Source organism: Rattus norvegicus, chromosome 12, assembly GCF_021556685.1.
Source record: "Rattus norvegicus strain SHRSP/BbbUtx chromosome 12, alternate assembly SHRSP_T2T, whole genome shotgun sequence".
NCBI lineage: Eukaryota > Metazoa > Chordata > Mammalia > Rodentia > Muridae > Rattus > Rattus norvegicus.
This window is the reverse complement of record NC_141545.1, coordinates 24,355,849-24,369,425: the sequence shown is the minus strand read 5'-3', so window position 1 is coordinate 24,369,425 and position 13,577 is coordinate 24,355,849. Positions and strand designations below refer to the sequence as shown.

General features: G+C 44.2%; 1 protein-coding gene across 1 annotated transcript; it reads right to left on the bottom strand.

Moving 5' to 3' along the window:
• Window positions 1–11,780: 11,780 nt before the first annotated feature.
• On the bottom strand, window positions 11,781–13,577 carry LOC134481162 (igE-binding protein-like). The gene has a single exon (XM_087579488.1). The coding sequence runs from the start codon at window positions 13,575–13,577 to the stop codon at window positions 11,781–11,783; it is 1,797 nt and encodes a 598-aa protein (XP_087435614.1).

Here is a 13,577-nt window from a genome sequence, read left to right as displayed (position 1 = left end):
ATAGGAGGGCATATGGAGACAAAGTTTGGAGCAAAGACTGAAGGAATAGCCATTCAGAGCCTGCCACACCTGGGGATCCAGCCCAAATATATACAGGTACCAAAATTAGACAATATTGATGAAGCCAAGAAGTGCATGCTGACAGGAGGCTGATATAGTTGTCTCTTGAGAGGCTCAGCAAGAACATGACAAATATAGAGGCAAATGCTCACAGGAAACAATTGAACTGAGAATGGGGTCCACACTAGAGAAATTAGAGAAAGGATTGAAAGAGCTGAAGAGATTGAAACCCCACAAGAACTGTAATAGCAACCAACCAGAGTTCCCAGGGACTCAACCACTACCCAAAGATTACACATGAACCGACACGTGGCTCCAGCTGCATAAGTAGCAGAGGCTGGCCCTTTGGGGCATCAATGGGAGGGGAAGCCCTTGTTCCTGCCAAAGCTAGACCCCCAGTGTAGGGAAAATGTCAGGGCAGAGAGGCAGGAATGGGAGGTGGTTGGAGAGGGGGGAACAATCTTACAAAAGAAGAGTAAGGGCATGGGCAAACAAGCAAACAAAAAACCAAGGGGGATTTTTCAAGGTGATAAATCATGGTCATAACATTTTCCAAATTTATTTGAAGGGAATTATTTCAAATTATGTATTATTGGAAAAACAATAGTATATGTCAGTGAGATATCTCAGTGGTAAAGACAGCCTGCTACCTAGCCCTGGGTGTGATTCCTGGGTACCCAAATGGATTACAGGAAAAACTGACTCTGGACAATTGTCCTCTGCCTCTCAGGGTCACCCACAGGCTCCTGGAGATACAGACTTTGTTTCTTCCCAGCTAACAGACCATCAGGTGCCTGGTACTCTCACCAGGAAAGAGGGTTTATATCAGTGTAGTTATTGGTGACCACACATCAGTATTTCAATTTGCAAATGTTTCTGTTATTTTGAGAATCACAGAATCCATGCATGGCTGCAGGATTGTTCTGTGAAACATCCCTGTTCTCTGGCAGGGATAGGAAGATAACACCACTTCTGCCATATGGGCTCTGATGTCCTCAGGGACCCATATCCTCCTATGTGTCTCTGGTCCTGAGAGGCTGACTTACTGTTCCCTGTTTCATCATGGAGTTAATACTTTTTAATAAGTGTGGGAGAGAATGTTGTGCAACTTGGGGAGACATTTCAGGGCAAGGAGAGAATCAAATTGTGTTCAAACCCTGAAGATAACATTCTGAGACCAACAGAGTTAGGAATGTTTTTTTCTTGCTCTGGGTCAGCATGCTCAGGAGCAAGGAGACTGTATGACCCCTTCAACACTAGCCTTAAAGTAGTCACAACAAAATGGCCAAATTATAGGTCTAACTTCCTTTCTTCCCCTTAGGACATGCCAAGCAAGCGCCTGGAATTTCTCTTTTTGCAAATGAAGTTTTACCAGAACCTCAGCACCAGCCAATACTGTATACTCCCCTCTGTAACTAATAATCACTCAGGAGGGTTCATACAGCCCTGTAACACTGCCTCCTAACTCCCAGTGAAAGACAGCTGTTTCCCTGAAAACATCTCAGAGAAGCCTACTTCTTCACCAGACTCAATCTAGAAGAGATCCTGTGAACTCACCATATTATTCCATCCCTGAGCTCAATTTACCTGCATACCTTGAAGCAGAAGAAGACCCAGGCCAGCAAATAAATATATTACTGCCAGCAATCTATTTCAGAGTTCTTCATGACCCTTCCATATGAGACCTGTAAAAGAGTTTCAGATAATGTCCAGGATACAAGTCAGCAGGAGAGGGGTAAGGCCTATGAGAACCACAGCATGAGATTAGGGGTTTTCCTGGACCTTACTCCCTGGACACTGCTTTCTCATTCAGAACCCTGACCCCTCTCTCCATGCTTCACATCCAGTGACAGACCATGGCTTGCTTAATCCCATCTTGGGCTTCTGTTCCCCACAAGCCCAACTATATGCACTCAATTTCTCATTTCCTGCCAGGTTGACAATCTGAACTCTGGGTTCTCTTTTAGGATGGGAGACTATTGTTGTAAGTCCAGTCTGTCTTACCTTTTCATAATCGGCAGGTCAGCTTCTAACAAAAAGCCTGGAGATGGGGCTGGGGTGACAGGAAACCATGCAGATTGACCGAGTAAGAGTGAAATCAGGTTTCTATTATAGCTCAAGAGATTCATGCCCTTAATTGATAGAGACCTACCAATTACAGTGTATCACAGATAGAGCTCCAGTGCACCAATCACAAGCCTCAAATGAATAGCATTCATGGGACTTTACTGAAGCATTGAGAAAACTATCTCTAGTCCCATGAGTCAAAATGGGGATGTTTGTTGTGCAGTGGTCACTAAGGCTTTTTTTGTGACTAAAGCGAACTGTCCCAGAGCAGCTGTGAGGTGTCTGCAGTGGTGACGACTGCATTCAAGCCTCCTAGCACAATGATCTTGGGACTTTGGGTATTGCTTACTCTGAGCATCCCTAAAGTGATCACAAAGCAGGATGCCACAATGGCGGCCTCTCCAGTTATCTAAATGAGTCCATTTGTCAGGTCCATAACAGAAGCAGCTGCACAAAAAGAAGAGGCCTGAATACAGTTTCTCAAAAGGGGAGAAGCATATTTGGCCCACAGCAAAAACTCACAAAGAGCCTATGTTTTCTACATCACATAAGTGCTTAAACATGGTTGGACAGAATTAAGAGACTGTCACTAATCTACTAATAGGGAACATTATGATCCAAGTGTAGAGCAGACACTGGCTTCTGCCCTGGCAACTAGTGTTTGGAATTTGTGTTCTGTAGACAGAACTGGTCAATAAGAAAAAATGCCAGAAGAAATCGGGCATCATAACATGCCTGTCAACCCAACTATTGACAGGTAGTGATGGGAAGATTGTCAATTGGAGCACTGGTTCTCAACCTGTGGATCACCACCTCTTTGAAGTTAGAAGGACTTTTTCACAGAAGTAACATTTCAAATATTCTGAATATCAGATGTTTATACTATGATCATAACTGAAGCAAAATTAGAGTCATGAAATATGAACAAAATACTTTTATGTTTGCAGTTACCTCAACGTGAGGAAATGTCACAACATTAGGAAGCTTGAGAACCACTGAAATGGAGGGTATTCTTGGTATATCTTGAGTGTAGGCCAGCCTGGGTTACATGAGACTCTGTCTTTAAATCGACAGCAAAGCCTAACAAAACTGAAAACAGTAAAGAAGGGTTCTGGAAAAAGGTCCTCTGTTAGGTCCCTTTTGGTTGGAGATGAAAAACTTGAATATGATACTAAGCTTCTCTCCAGATTTACATAAAAAATTATGCCTGCCTATACTTTAGTTTTTGTATACTTGTTTTTTGCTTTCTTATTTTTATTTTTGAGGCAGTGATTTCTCTGTTATATATGTCTGATTATCCTGGGTTTGAACACCAAGGTTGGCCTCAAAGTCAGAGATGCTCCTGTCCCTACATTATACAAAATGCAACATCAAGCCAGGGCTATTAACATTTTTTGGATTTTTGTTCATTTATTTTTTTAAGCTAAACACTAACTCTGAGGTGAGAGGTGGGAGTTTCTCTATTTCTGTGAGCAGAAACTTGATGACATATGTATGAATGTCTCTGTCCTTGGCTATCAGCAGATGTTGGAGACCAAGCTTCTCCCCCAGTCCCACTCACTGGGCCTGTAGGGAATAGTATAGAGTCTCTTCCTGGAGATCCCCCTGGACAGGGGTATGAGCAGGAACTCATGCTGAGGCTGGGCATCAGATGAGGAAGAGGAAGATGATGATGTCATCCTAATGGAGAAACACAAGGTCAGATAGCACCAGGCAACTGTGCTATTCTAAAACTTCAGCTGCTGCCTGAGCATCCTGTCTACACCACAAGCTGCCAATATCTCTAGCTTGTCCACTATGATCAGGCCTCAGTCTGCATATATTACTTTGTTAACATACTCTGGGTCTCTGTGCTGTCACTAGGGAAGAGAGATCAATGAACGTGTGTGTAAAGAAGTGGTGACAACATTTTGTTTGTTTCTGTTTACTTCTTCAGATAGAAATTGGACATATTGGATAGAAAATGACACATATTTAGCCTTCACATTAAAACAAAGGTGTCCCAGAGCTTCATGTTGACTACACTGTTGCAAACTGCATGAGAAAAATTGATCAAATTAGAAATAAATATACTACAAATTCATAAGGCAAGGAAACTCCCTGTGCTACATAAAGTTATGTTTGCACATCCTTTGCTTATACTTAACATTTAAGTCAACATAACTTTGTATCTCTTTTTTTTTCAACAACAGATTGGTAGTTGTGCAAGAAAAAGAGAGTACTGAGTGTAAATTTGGCCATGCTATTAGTACCGAAGTCGATTGTGTGTGTTTAACATATTAGACGACTTAGGTTAATTGTAGTTTTATGAGCCAAGTCTTTGGTTGAGCACCATCTGTATTGGCTACCTATGCTTTTTTCCTACTCTAGAGTGGTACATTCCTGTGATAAGACATACATATCAATATGTATTTATACTGTTAACATTCACTTTATGAGTAATCCTGTTTAGGAGTGTTCCTTAGTGATTTGTGCCATCTGATGGGTTATGGAAGAGGGGACACTGCATGTTTTAGGGATCACTTCTGTCTGAGGCCCTGTCAGTTACATTCAGCTGAAATGAAAAGCAGCAGGATTCATCACTAACCTGCTTAGAGAAGAGCAGTTGCAATGGTCCCTTGTATCCTCTGGTTCATCTGTTCCATGTCTGTTTATGTATGCGTGTTCCAATAATATCCTATATGCAATTATTGCAATTTTGTTACTTAATATGAATATATGTGCACATATAACAATATATAAGATAAATTTTATGACAGGCATCTATTTTTTATTAAGAATGGATTCTTCTCTTATACAATACACCCCAACCACTGTTTCTCCTCCTGACAGTTCTCCTTATAACCTCATAATTCTCTTAAATAATTATATGGGATGTTCTTTAAACTTCTTACTAATTATTCTAGTAACATATTCATGTACTTTTAAAAACATATCAAGATGTAAAGGTGTTCTTATACTTACTGATTTTTGTCATATATAAAAGTTTATATGTAGTGAGCATGCCTATATATTCAACTATTGAGACGATGGCATGAAAAACTTCACATTTAAATTTAATGTAATCTAATTTTTCTGCATCATAGACTTGTAAATTTGTATCAACACAAAAATGAAAAGGACATTTTTCTTCTGTATTATTAACAAGAACTATTTCATCACAAAATATAGCAACTGTATTTCCAAATGACTGTTTGCTACCTTACTTTTATACTTTATGTACAACCTCATATTTATATTAAAATTTTCTCTGTTAAAAAAAAAGAAGTGGTGACAATAATGGAGAAGAGAAGGGCAGTTTTCATCTATGAGGGTATTTGCTGGGCCCACAGACCCTGCAGTATGTGTTATCTGAGGGATGTCTCTGGAATTGGATCATCCACAAAGAAACAGGAAGGGTTGAGCCTGTTTTCTCCCTCTGCTGTCACGGGCTAAGTTAATTGGGTATCAAAGATTCTGAATGCCGTAAACACTGATAAGAACTGGAGTCTCCAGAGTCAGAGAACCTGGTCTTAAAAAGGCCTTGTTTGGTCAGGATAAATACTGGGTTAATATGTTGTAGCAGATAAGCTGTGAAAGGATCCTTCCATGATATGTGGCTGAGATCCAGTGCATGTGTTTGCAAGTCAGTTTGGGCTCATGTATGGAAGTGCAGAGGATAACCTCAGATATGATAATTAGCAACACCATCCAAATTCACCATCAACTTTGTGTTTTTGATTAGTTGGTATTTTGTTTGATACATAGGCATTTTTAGGTTTGGCTGGGATTCCTTTTTTTTTCATGTTTTTCGAGTTTTTTGTTAGTTTGTCTGTTTTTTGATACAAGTTTTCATGATGCAGCCCTTGCCTTCAAAAAACTAGATATATAGACCAGGCCATCTTCAAACTCAAAAAGATCCATATGCATCTGCCTTCCTTGTCTCAAAGACTAGACTTGAAGCATGTATGTCCATATTCAACCTGGCTTATAATTTTGAAATAACACTTACTTATTCATTCTGGAATGTATGGGGGTGGGTTGGGCAAAAAAAATTGCTATTGGCTAAGTACTACCCAGATCCCAATCCTGCAGGCTGACACTCCCCAAGATCCTGTGATATACAAAAGGCCTGTGTACACACCAAAACCACAAGCTTCCTGTCCCCAAAACAGAGATCATGACTTGGGATTAAGGAATCAGCAGGTGGCAGCAGTGCAGCTGAGAACAAGTAGGAGCTGGCTTCCTTTATAACCCACAAAAGTCTGTAGTATAAAAATCCTGTGAGCTAACAGCTGACTTTTGGCTTATGTCAGATTCAGTCCCTGATTGGGTCATTAATTATCAGGTGACTTTCTATCCAAAGACCACAGGGTAAGGCAGTGTCCCGCGCTTCGTCTCGCCAGCAGGAACGACGCGGCACACACAGGATCCTACTACAGAAAAGCTTTAATGCGTCTTGAGAGGGAGAGCATAAGCTTACAATGCGGAGACGGAGAGTGAGGAATAACCGTCCCTTATATAGGAAACTATCCTCGCCTAGGACGTGTCACTCTCTGACTGGTCGCTGCCAATTATGCCAGATGATGTACCAAAACGTACGTGTCCCTTTGAGTAGGGACATTACCAGGCGCCTGTGTATTGCCCTTTTTACTAGGTGCATTCTGCCGGATGCCGGTGCCATCTTGTAATGGAGTTTGTGAGGACAGCTCCTCACATATGTGAGGACAGCTCCTCGGACAGCTCCTCACATTTCTTTGAGGACAGCTCCTCGGACAGCTCCTCACATCTCCCCCTTTTCTGTTTTTTTTTAAGCAAACAGGACACCCAGATATAGGAGGGTGAAGACAGAGGTCATATCCTCGTACAAAGTTGGCGAACCTGTACAAGAGAGATACCCTTAGGCTGTTGTTGGGACCCAGGGCACTCCCGACCCGTCGCACTGAGATTTTTTGAGGGAGGGAAAACTGGGGCAGAAACCCTCATGTAATATGACATGCCTTCCAGGGAGCATATTTGGTAGAACTTCCCTGTGCGATGCTAAGCTCGTCACCCCTCATGGGCTGCTCAAGCCGGACACTCTAATCCTGTGCAATGAACCGAGGTTCTAGGAGTGCAAGAGCTGTCCAGCCGGCGACCTGTTGCTTGAGCATGGTCAACCAGATATCGGCTGACGCTCCTTGTTCAAGGGCTACAAGCGCCTGGGCGATCACTACTTTGTCCTTTCTTGTTTGAGATCTCAATTTGCAAAGCGACCAGAGGAGTAACACTAATCCACAGCAGAGGATCACTCCAAAAGGTCCCACTCCCACCCATTCCTTGAAATAAGAGACTGCTGAGGTGATCCAGGACGACAATCCCTCCGTCAAAGACAGGTCCAGTCGGGTAGAATTTACTTGAATGATGGTCGCTCTCAGCTCCCGAAGTGTCTGTTCAAACTCCGAGGTCCAATTCTGTAACAGATGCTGTGAAAGACTCTTAGACAGATTAGCAGCTCGGGTAAATTTGTCATATTATATGGAGGTGACACAAAGGCCTGGGAGTTTTTGCTCACAGCCAAGCTGGGCCAGTTGCCATAGAATGTCTAATTGCTCTCGGACCAGATCTATACGTTGGTTGACAAGCATAAGGCCTCCCTATATCTGAGTATTGGCTGAGGCCTGTCTGTCCCGAGCCACAGAGATGGTGGCCGATAAATCATTGATAGTTTGGGTTGTCTGTACTGAATTTGACAAGGCCAATGCCGAGGCAGTAACCGAGGCAGCGACTGCTGTCGTAGCAATAATGCCAGCAATAATTGCAGAAGTACCAAAATCTCTTTTTCCTCTAAATAAGGTCATGGTCCCTGGGGCATCAACAGGGATCGGGATAAAGCGAGGCATGCGGGTAACTACTGCGATATTTTATATGAGTAGCTGTCCAGACAGAGGCAGCAGGTTTGATGTTCCCCGTCCAGGAAAATGACAACCGTCCCTTTTCGCCCTTTCCTCCAAGTAGCATCGCCATGGGCGTAAGATCAGTGCAGCTACCATTAACCCAATGTAAGGCCACCACCATAGAGAACTGTGGCGTTAGCCACAATGTCCTCCTCACCAGTTCCCCATGTGGCCTCCCTTAACCAAGCAGAAGATTGATTATATAACATAATGCAAGGGAGATCAAAAGATGTTTTGTTGAATATGCCAAAACAAAGGCTGCCCTTAAGGGGAATAGTCCTATTTTCTTTTAGTCGTTCAACCTGTGGATCCTTAGGTAAATAGGCCAACCCTAAATCCCTGTTAGTGGTACATCACCGGCATCGGGAGTGGAAAGGTTGACATTATTCCCCATTGTAGCTCGCCCTGCACCGTTTCTGGCATCCATGGAAGAAGAGTGAGGAGGTGCAGGAGTCCCAGTCCCTTCTTGATCACTTGCTGTGATGCTCCGAGTAAGTCGTCCTGGGATCCATATGGGATTTTCATTGTCCTGTGGAAAAACACAGACAGCTCCCCTGGATCTTATTAAAACAGGATCCGGGCCTTTCCATTCATTTGTTAATACATCCTTCCATTTGACTAATTCTTTTGTCCTCTTGGGCTCTGAGCAATGTCGCTCAGCCGCTGTTTGTCCAGCTTCATCAAGATTTAAAAAATTTAAGGTAAAAAGGGCCAGAGCAGTGGCCACTCGGGGTGTTGGGGGGAGTTCTATCATAATTCCCCTTCTTTGTTTTATTAAATATGATTTGAGCGTCCGATGACCATGCTCTATGATTCCCTGTCCTTGAGGGTTGTAGGGCAGGCCCGTCAGGTGGGTAACCTGCATCTGAGCACAAAACTGACCGAATTTTTGAGATGTGTAGGCGGGGCCATTGTCAGTTTTTACACATTTTGGCTTTCCCCAAGCACTCCATGCTTCAAGGCAGTGCTGAATGACATGTGTTGTTTTTTTCTCCTGTAAGTGGGGTGGCATGTAGAATGCCAGAACATGTGTCTATAGATACATGCACATACTGTAATTTTCCAAAAGTAGAATTATGAGTAACATCCATTTGCCAGATTTGCAATGGCTGTATTCCTCTCGGGTTGACCCCGATGTGAGGAACTGGGAGGAACTGGCAGCACTGTTGGCATTGGGTGACTATATCACGTGCCTCTTTTCTAGTTATAGAGAAGAGGCGGCGTAAAGTTTCTGAGGTGACATGGAAATTGCCATGAAAGGCTTTAGCGGCCTCTAAAGGAGAGGCCAGGGCCACAGCTATCATTTTTGTGGCTTTGTCAGCCAAATCATTCTCTGAACTCATTGGGCCAGGGAGTCCAGAATGGGCCCGTATATGAGTAATGTATACAGGGAATCTTCTATTTAATAGGATAATTTGGATTTTTCGGAAAATATCTGCCACCTTACTAGTGGTTTTAATTATACCGGCGGTTTCAAGAATACTAACAGCATTAACCACATAGGAGGAATCTGAAACAATATTTAGAGGAACCTGGAATTTTTCAATGACCTCCAAGACCACTAGGCATTCTACCACTTGGGGTGAGGTTTCAAAATATTGTCATGAGAATACTTGGGAGTTTACCACATATGCTCCCACCCCTGTTTTTGACCCATCCGTATACACCGTTATCCCCTCCTTTAATGGTTTGTGGGATGTGATGCGAGGGAAAACAATAGATTGTGATCTTGCGAAACACAATAGGGGGTGTTTAGGATAATGATTATCTATCTTCCCTGTAAAGGATGTGAGCAGCACTGCCCAATCATCAGAGGTAGCGGCTAGAGTTTGGACCTGGTAGGGTGTATATGGGATAATCAAGGATTGGGGTGGAGTCCCAAAATGACAGATGGCAGCTTTTAGGCCCTTAATAGCCAGATGTGCTACTGCGGCTGGATACCAATCAATAATCTTCACAGGGGAAGCATGTGGATGGATCCATAACAGTGGACCTTGTTGCCATAAAACGGCAGAGGGTAAATCCTTGGTATCTAGTACACAGAGTGAAAAAGGTAGAGACCAATCAATGCGTTGCAATTGGGCCTGTTTTATGGCATCTTCTACTTTTAGTAAGGCCTTGGTTGCAGCGGGAGTTAGCACACGAGGGGAGGTGATGTGGCCGTCCCCTTCCAATATTTCGAACAAAGGTTTTAATTCCGCGGAAGGGATTTTCAAAAATGGTCTCAACCAGTTGATATCTCCCAAGAGCTTCTGAAAGTCATTAAGAGTATGGAGGTGGTCTCTACGGATTTCCAGTTTCTGGGGTATAATCTTATCAGGGAAAATAATGGATCCTAGAAAATGACCTGTGTCAGCAATTTGGACCTTTTCTGTAGCAATATGTAAGTCCCATTGTTTAAGGGTTTTTTGTAATAAGGAATAGGCTTGTTTGAGTAATTCTAAGTCTTTATGACACATCAATATATCATCCATGTAATGGATTAACAGTAAATTTGGATAGGTCTCCCTGACTGGTTTGAGGGCTTCCTGAACATATAACTGACACATCGTAGGGCTGTTGGCCATGCCCTGAGGTAGGACCTTCCACTGGTATCTTTTATCAGGTTCAATATGATTAATTGATGGCCTATCTGGGGGGTAAAGAGGAATAGAGAAAAAACAGTCCTTGATATCTATTATTACCAAATTCCAATCTTTTTGTAGGGCCGAGAGTATAGGAAGGCCCCGCTGAATGGGTCCAAGGGATTCCATCTGATCGTTAATGGCCCTCAAGTCATGGAGTAGTCGCCATTTTCCTGATTTTTTCCTTATTACAAAAATTGGGGTGTTCCAAGGAGAGGTAGAGGGCTCCAAATGTCCCAATCTTAATTGTTCATCCACCAGTCCTTTAGCTGCCTGTAATTTCTCAGAGGTTAATGGCCATTGGGGAACCCACACTGTGTCCTCCGTCCTCCATGGTATGGGTCGTGCTGCCCCAATGGCGCCTAGGAAAAACCCAGGCCTTGTTTATGGGGGTTGGCGATCGGTTCAGTGGGCGTGAGACAACCCTGTTCTAATCGCCCAAGGCCTTTCCCTTCCTTATAGCCCATCCTTGACATCATGTGGGCCACTTGTGGGGGGTATTCATTAGATAAGGTCAGTCCCATGGTCTGCATAACATCCCTCCCCCAAAGATTAACAGGCAGGGGAAGTACATAAGGAATAAATTGTCCCTGTCGGCCATCGGCAGTTGTTCAAGTTAGAGTGGCAGAGCTGATCATAGGGCATGACTGGTAGCCTAATCCTTGTAGTGAGTGAGAAGATTTTGTGGTAGGCCATGATTGAGGCCACCATTTTGAGGAAATTATACTTTTATCAGCCCCAGTATCCAGTATGCCTTCGAATTTCTTTCCATTAATTTCTAAGCTCAATTTTGGGCGGTTGTTAAGGTGAACCACCAAATATGCCGAATCATGACCAGTGGACCCCATGGGTCCCTTAGTATCCTGTATCGTGGCCTGGAAGCACGGAAGGAGTAATAACTGTGCTATTCTATCTCCTTTACTTATGGAAAAAACCCCATCGGGACTTGAACAAAGAATCTGAATATCAAGAGAGCGCTGAGCTTCAACAAGGCCTGGATGGACTATCAGTCCTTGTAGGGCGAGAGATCCTCTCCCAAGGACAAGGCCTATGGTTCCCGGGGGTAGAGGCCCCACAGTCTGAGCAGGAATTGGCTGAATGCCCATCTGGGGCATTAGAAAGAAGTCTGAGGCGGCACGCAGGTCCAATCTTGTGTCGCCTCTTGGGGGACCTCCTCTGCCGGGGTCGTGGCCCTGTGAAAGCGGTTCCCATATCTTTGAGGGCCCTGGGACCGGGGGCCCACCAGCCCGTTTTTTGACATCTCATTAGGTCGAGTCTCCAAAGGAGGGAGTAGTTTGCCTTTAATGTCTCTCACTGATCGGCACTGGTCAGCCCTATGGTAGCCTTTGCCACATCGGACACAGAGGGTTGCAGACCCCCTGTCTCTTTTTGTCATCCTGCAGTCTCTTTTTAGATGGCCTGTTTTCCCACATTGAAAGCATGATCTTTTATCCGTCCCTTTAACGGGGCGTCGCTGGAACTGGAGAATGGCAGCCACCAGGCCTGAGTTAGTAAGGGGCCCTCCAAGTTCCCTGCAAACTCTAAGCCAATCCTGTAGCCCTTTATTTCTTCGGGGGGCTATGGCTGTTCGGCACTCCTGGGTGGCTTGCTCGAAAACGAGCTGTTCTATTAGTGGTGCTGCTTGTTCAGGATCGCCAAAGATTCGTCCTGCAGCCTCTGTCATTCTAGCTACAAAATCTGAGAAATTTTCCTGGGGTCCCTGAACGATTTTTGTAAGTTGATTATCAATCCCTCCTCTCCTGGACAGTGCCTTCCAGGCTCTAATAGCTGTGCTGGAGACCTGAGCATAGGCGCCCCAGTGGTAAGCAGACTGATCAGCTGCAAAGCGGCCCTGTCCTGTTAAGAATTCGAAAGTCCATTCCTGTTGCTCAGGTATTAAGGCCGTAGCATTTGCTCTGGCCTGTGTTTGGGCTCCCTCATACCAGAGCGCTTTCCATTCCATGTATTGGCCCATGCTGGCAAGGGCTGCCTTAGCAATCATCTGCCAATCAGCTGGTGTCAATGCTGTCATGGCCAACCTGTCGAGTTGTGTTAGAGTAAAGTTGGCCGTGACTCCATACTTTCTAACTGATTCCGCTAATTCCTTAATCTGATTATATTCAACAGGGGCATGGACCCGTCCTCCCTCCGGAGTCTCAAAGATAGGAAATGTCATACTCAGCTTTCTTCTCACCCTCTCGGGGACTAGTGAGAAGGCGCGTGAGCGTGTCTCATATGGAGGAGGCGCCGTTGGTGGCGGCCGCGCTAGAAGGCTTCTATTACTTCCCCTACATTCATTGGGGTAATATCTTTCCTCCTCATATTTAGCTGCTTCCTCATCTAGCTCAGCCTCCTCCTCTGAGTCTAAGGTTTTATTTTCAGAGCTTTCAGAACTGTCGAGGTTCAGCGCTTCTAGCTCTTTCACAGGGTATAGGCTGGCTCCCCCTCCTGGTTTATGTGTAGAAGAGGAAGTGCTGGAATCTGAAAATTTCAACGCTCCCTTGTCTGTGGACTTACCGGGAGGGCACTTTTTCTTTCTTAGGACGTCTTTTTTCTTGCGCGCGCCCAACCTCTCACTACGTTCGGTTTCTGACAGACTTTCCCGGACTACCTCGAGAGTGGCCTGTCCTTCTACTACTGCTGCCTTACACGTTTCATCCTTTAAACAATTCTTAACCAGCTTCCATATAGCTTTGGTCCCTAGGCGCAGATCCTCTTCCGCCAATTTTCTGTCAAGGTCTTTTCCAAGTTTATTCCATGAGGCAATCGTAAACGAGCCTGAACAGGCAAACCAAGGCGCCACCCTCTCCACCTCCTTCACAAAGTTTTTAAGTGTTCCTCCTCCAATTTTGATGTTCCTCTGCTTTAACACTGTTTCCAAGGCCGTGACCACAGACTGTGAGGATCCCAT

What these genes read in the sequence shown, in the direction of transcription:
- LOC134481162 (XM_087579488.1), bottom strand. Translation starts at nt 13,577, where the DNA reads ATGGGATCCTCACAGTCTGTGGTCACGGCCTTGGAAACAGTGTTAAAG.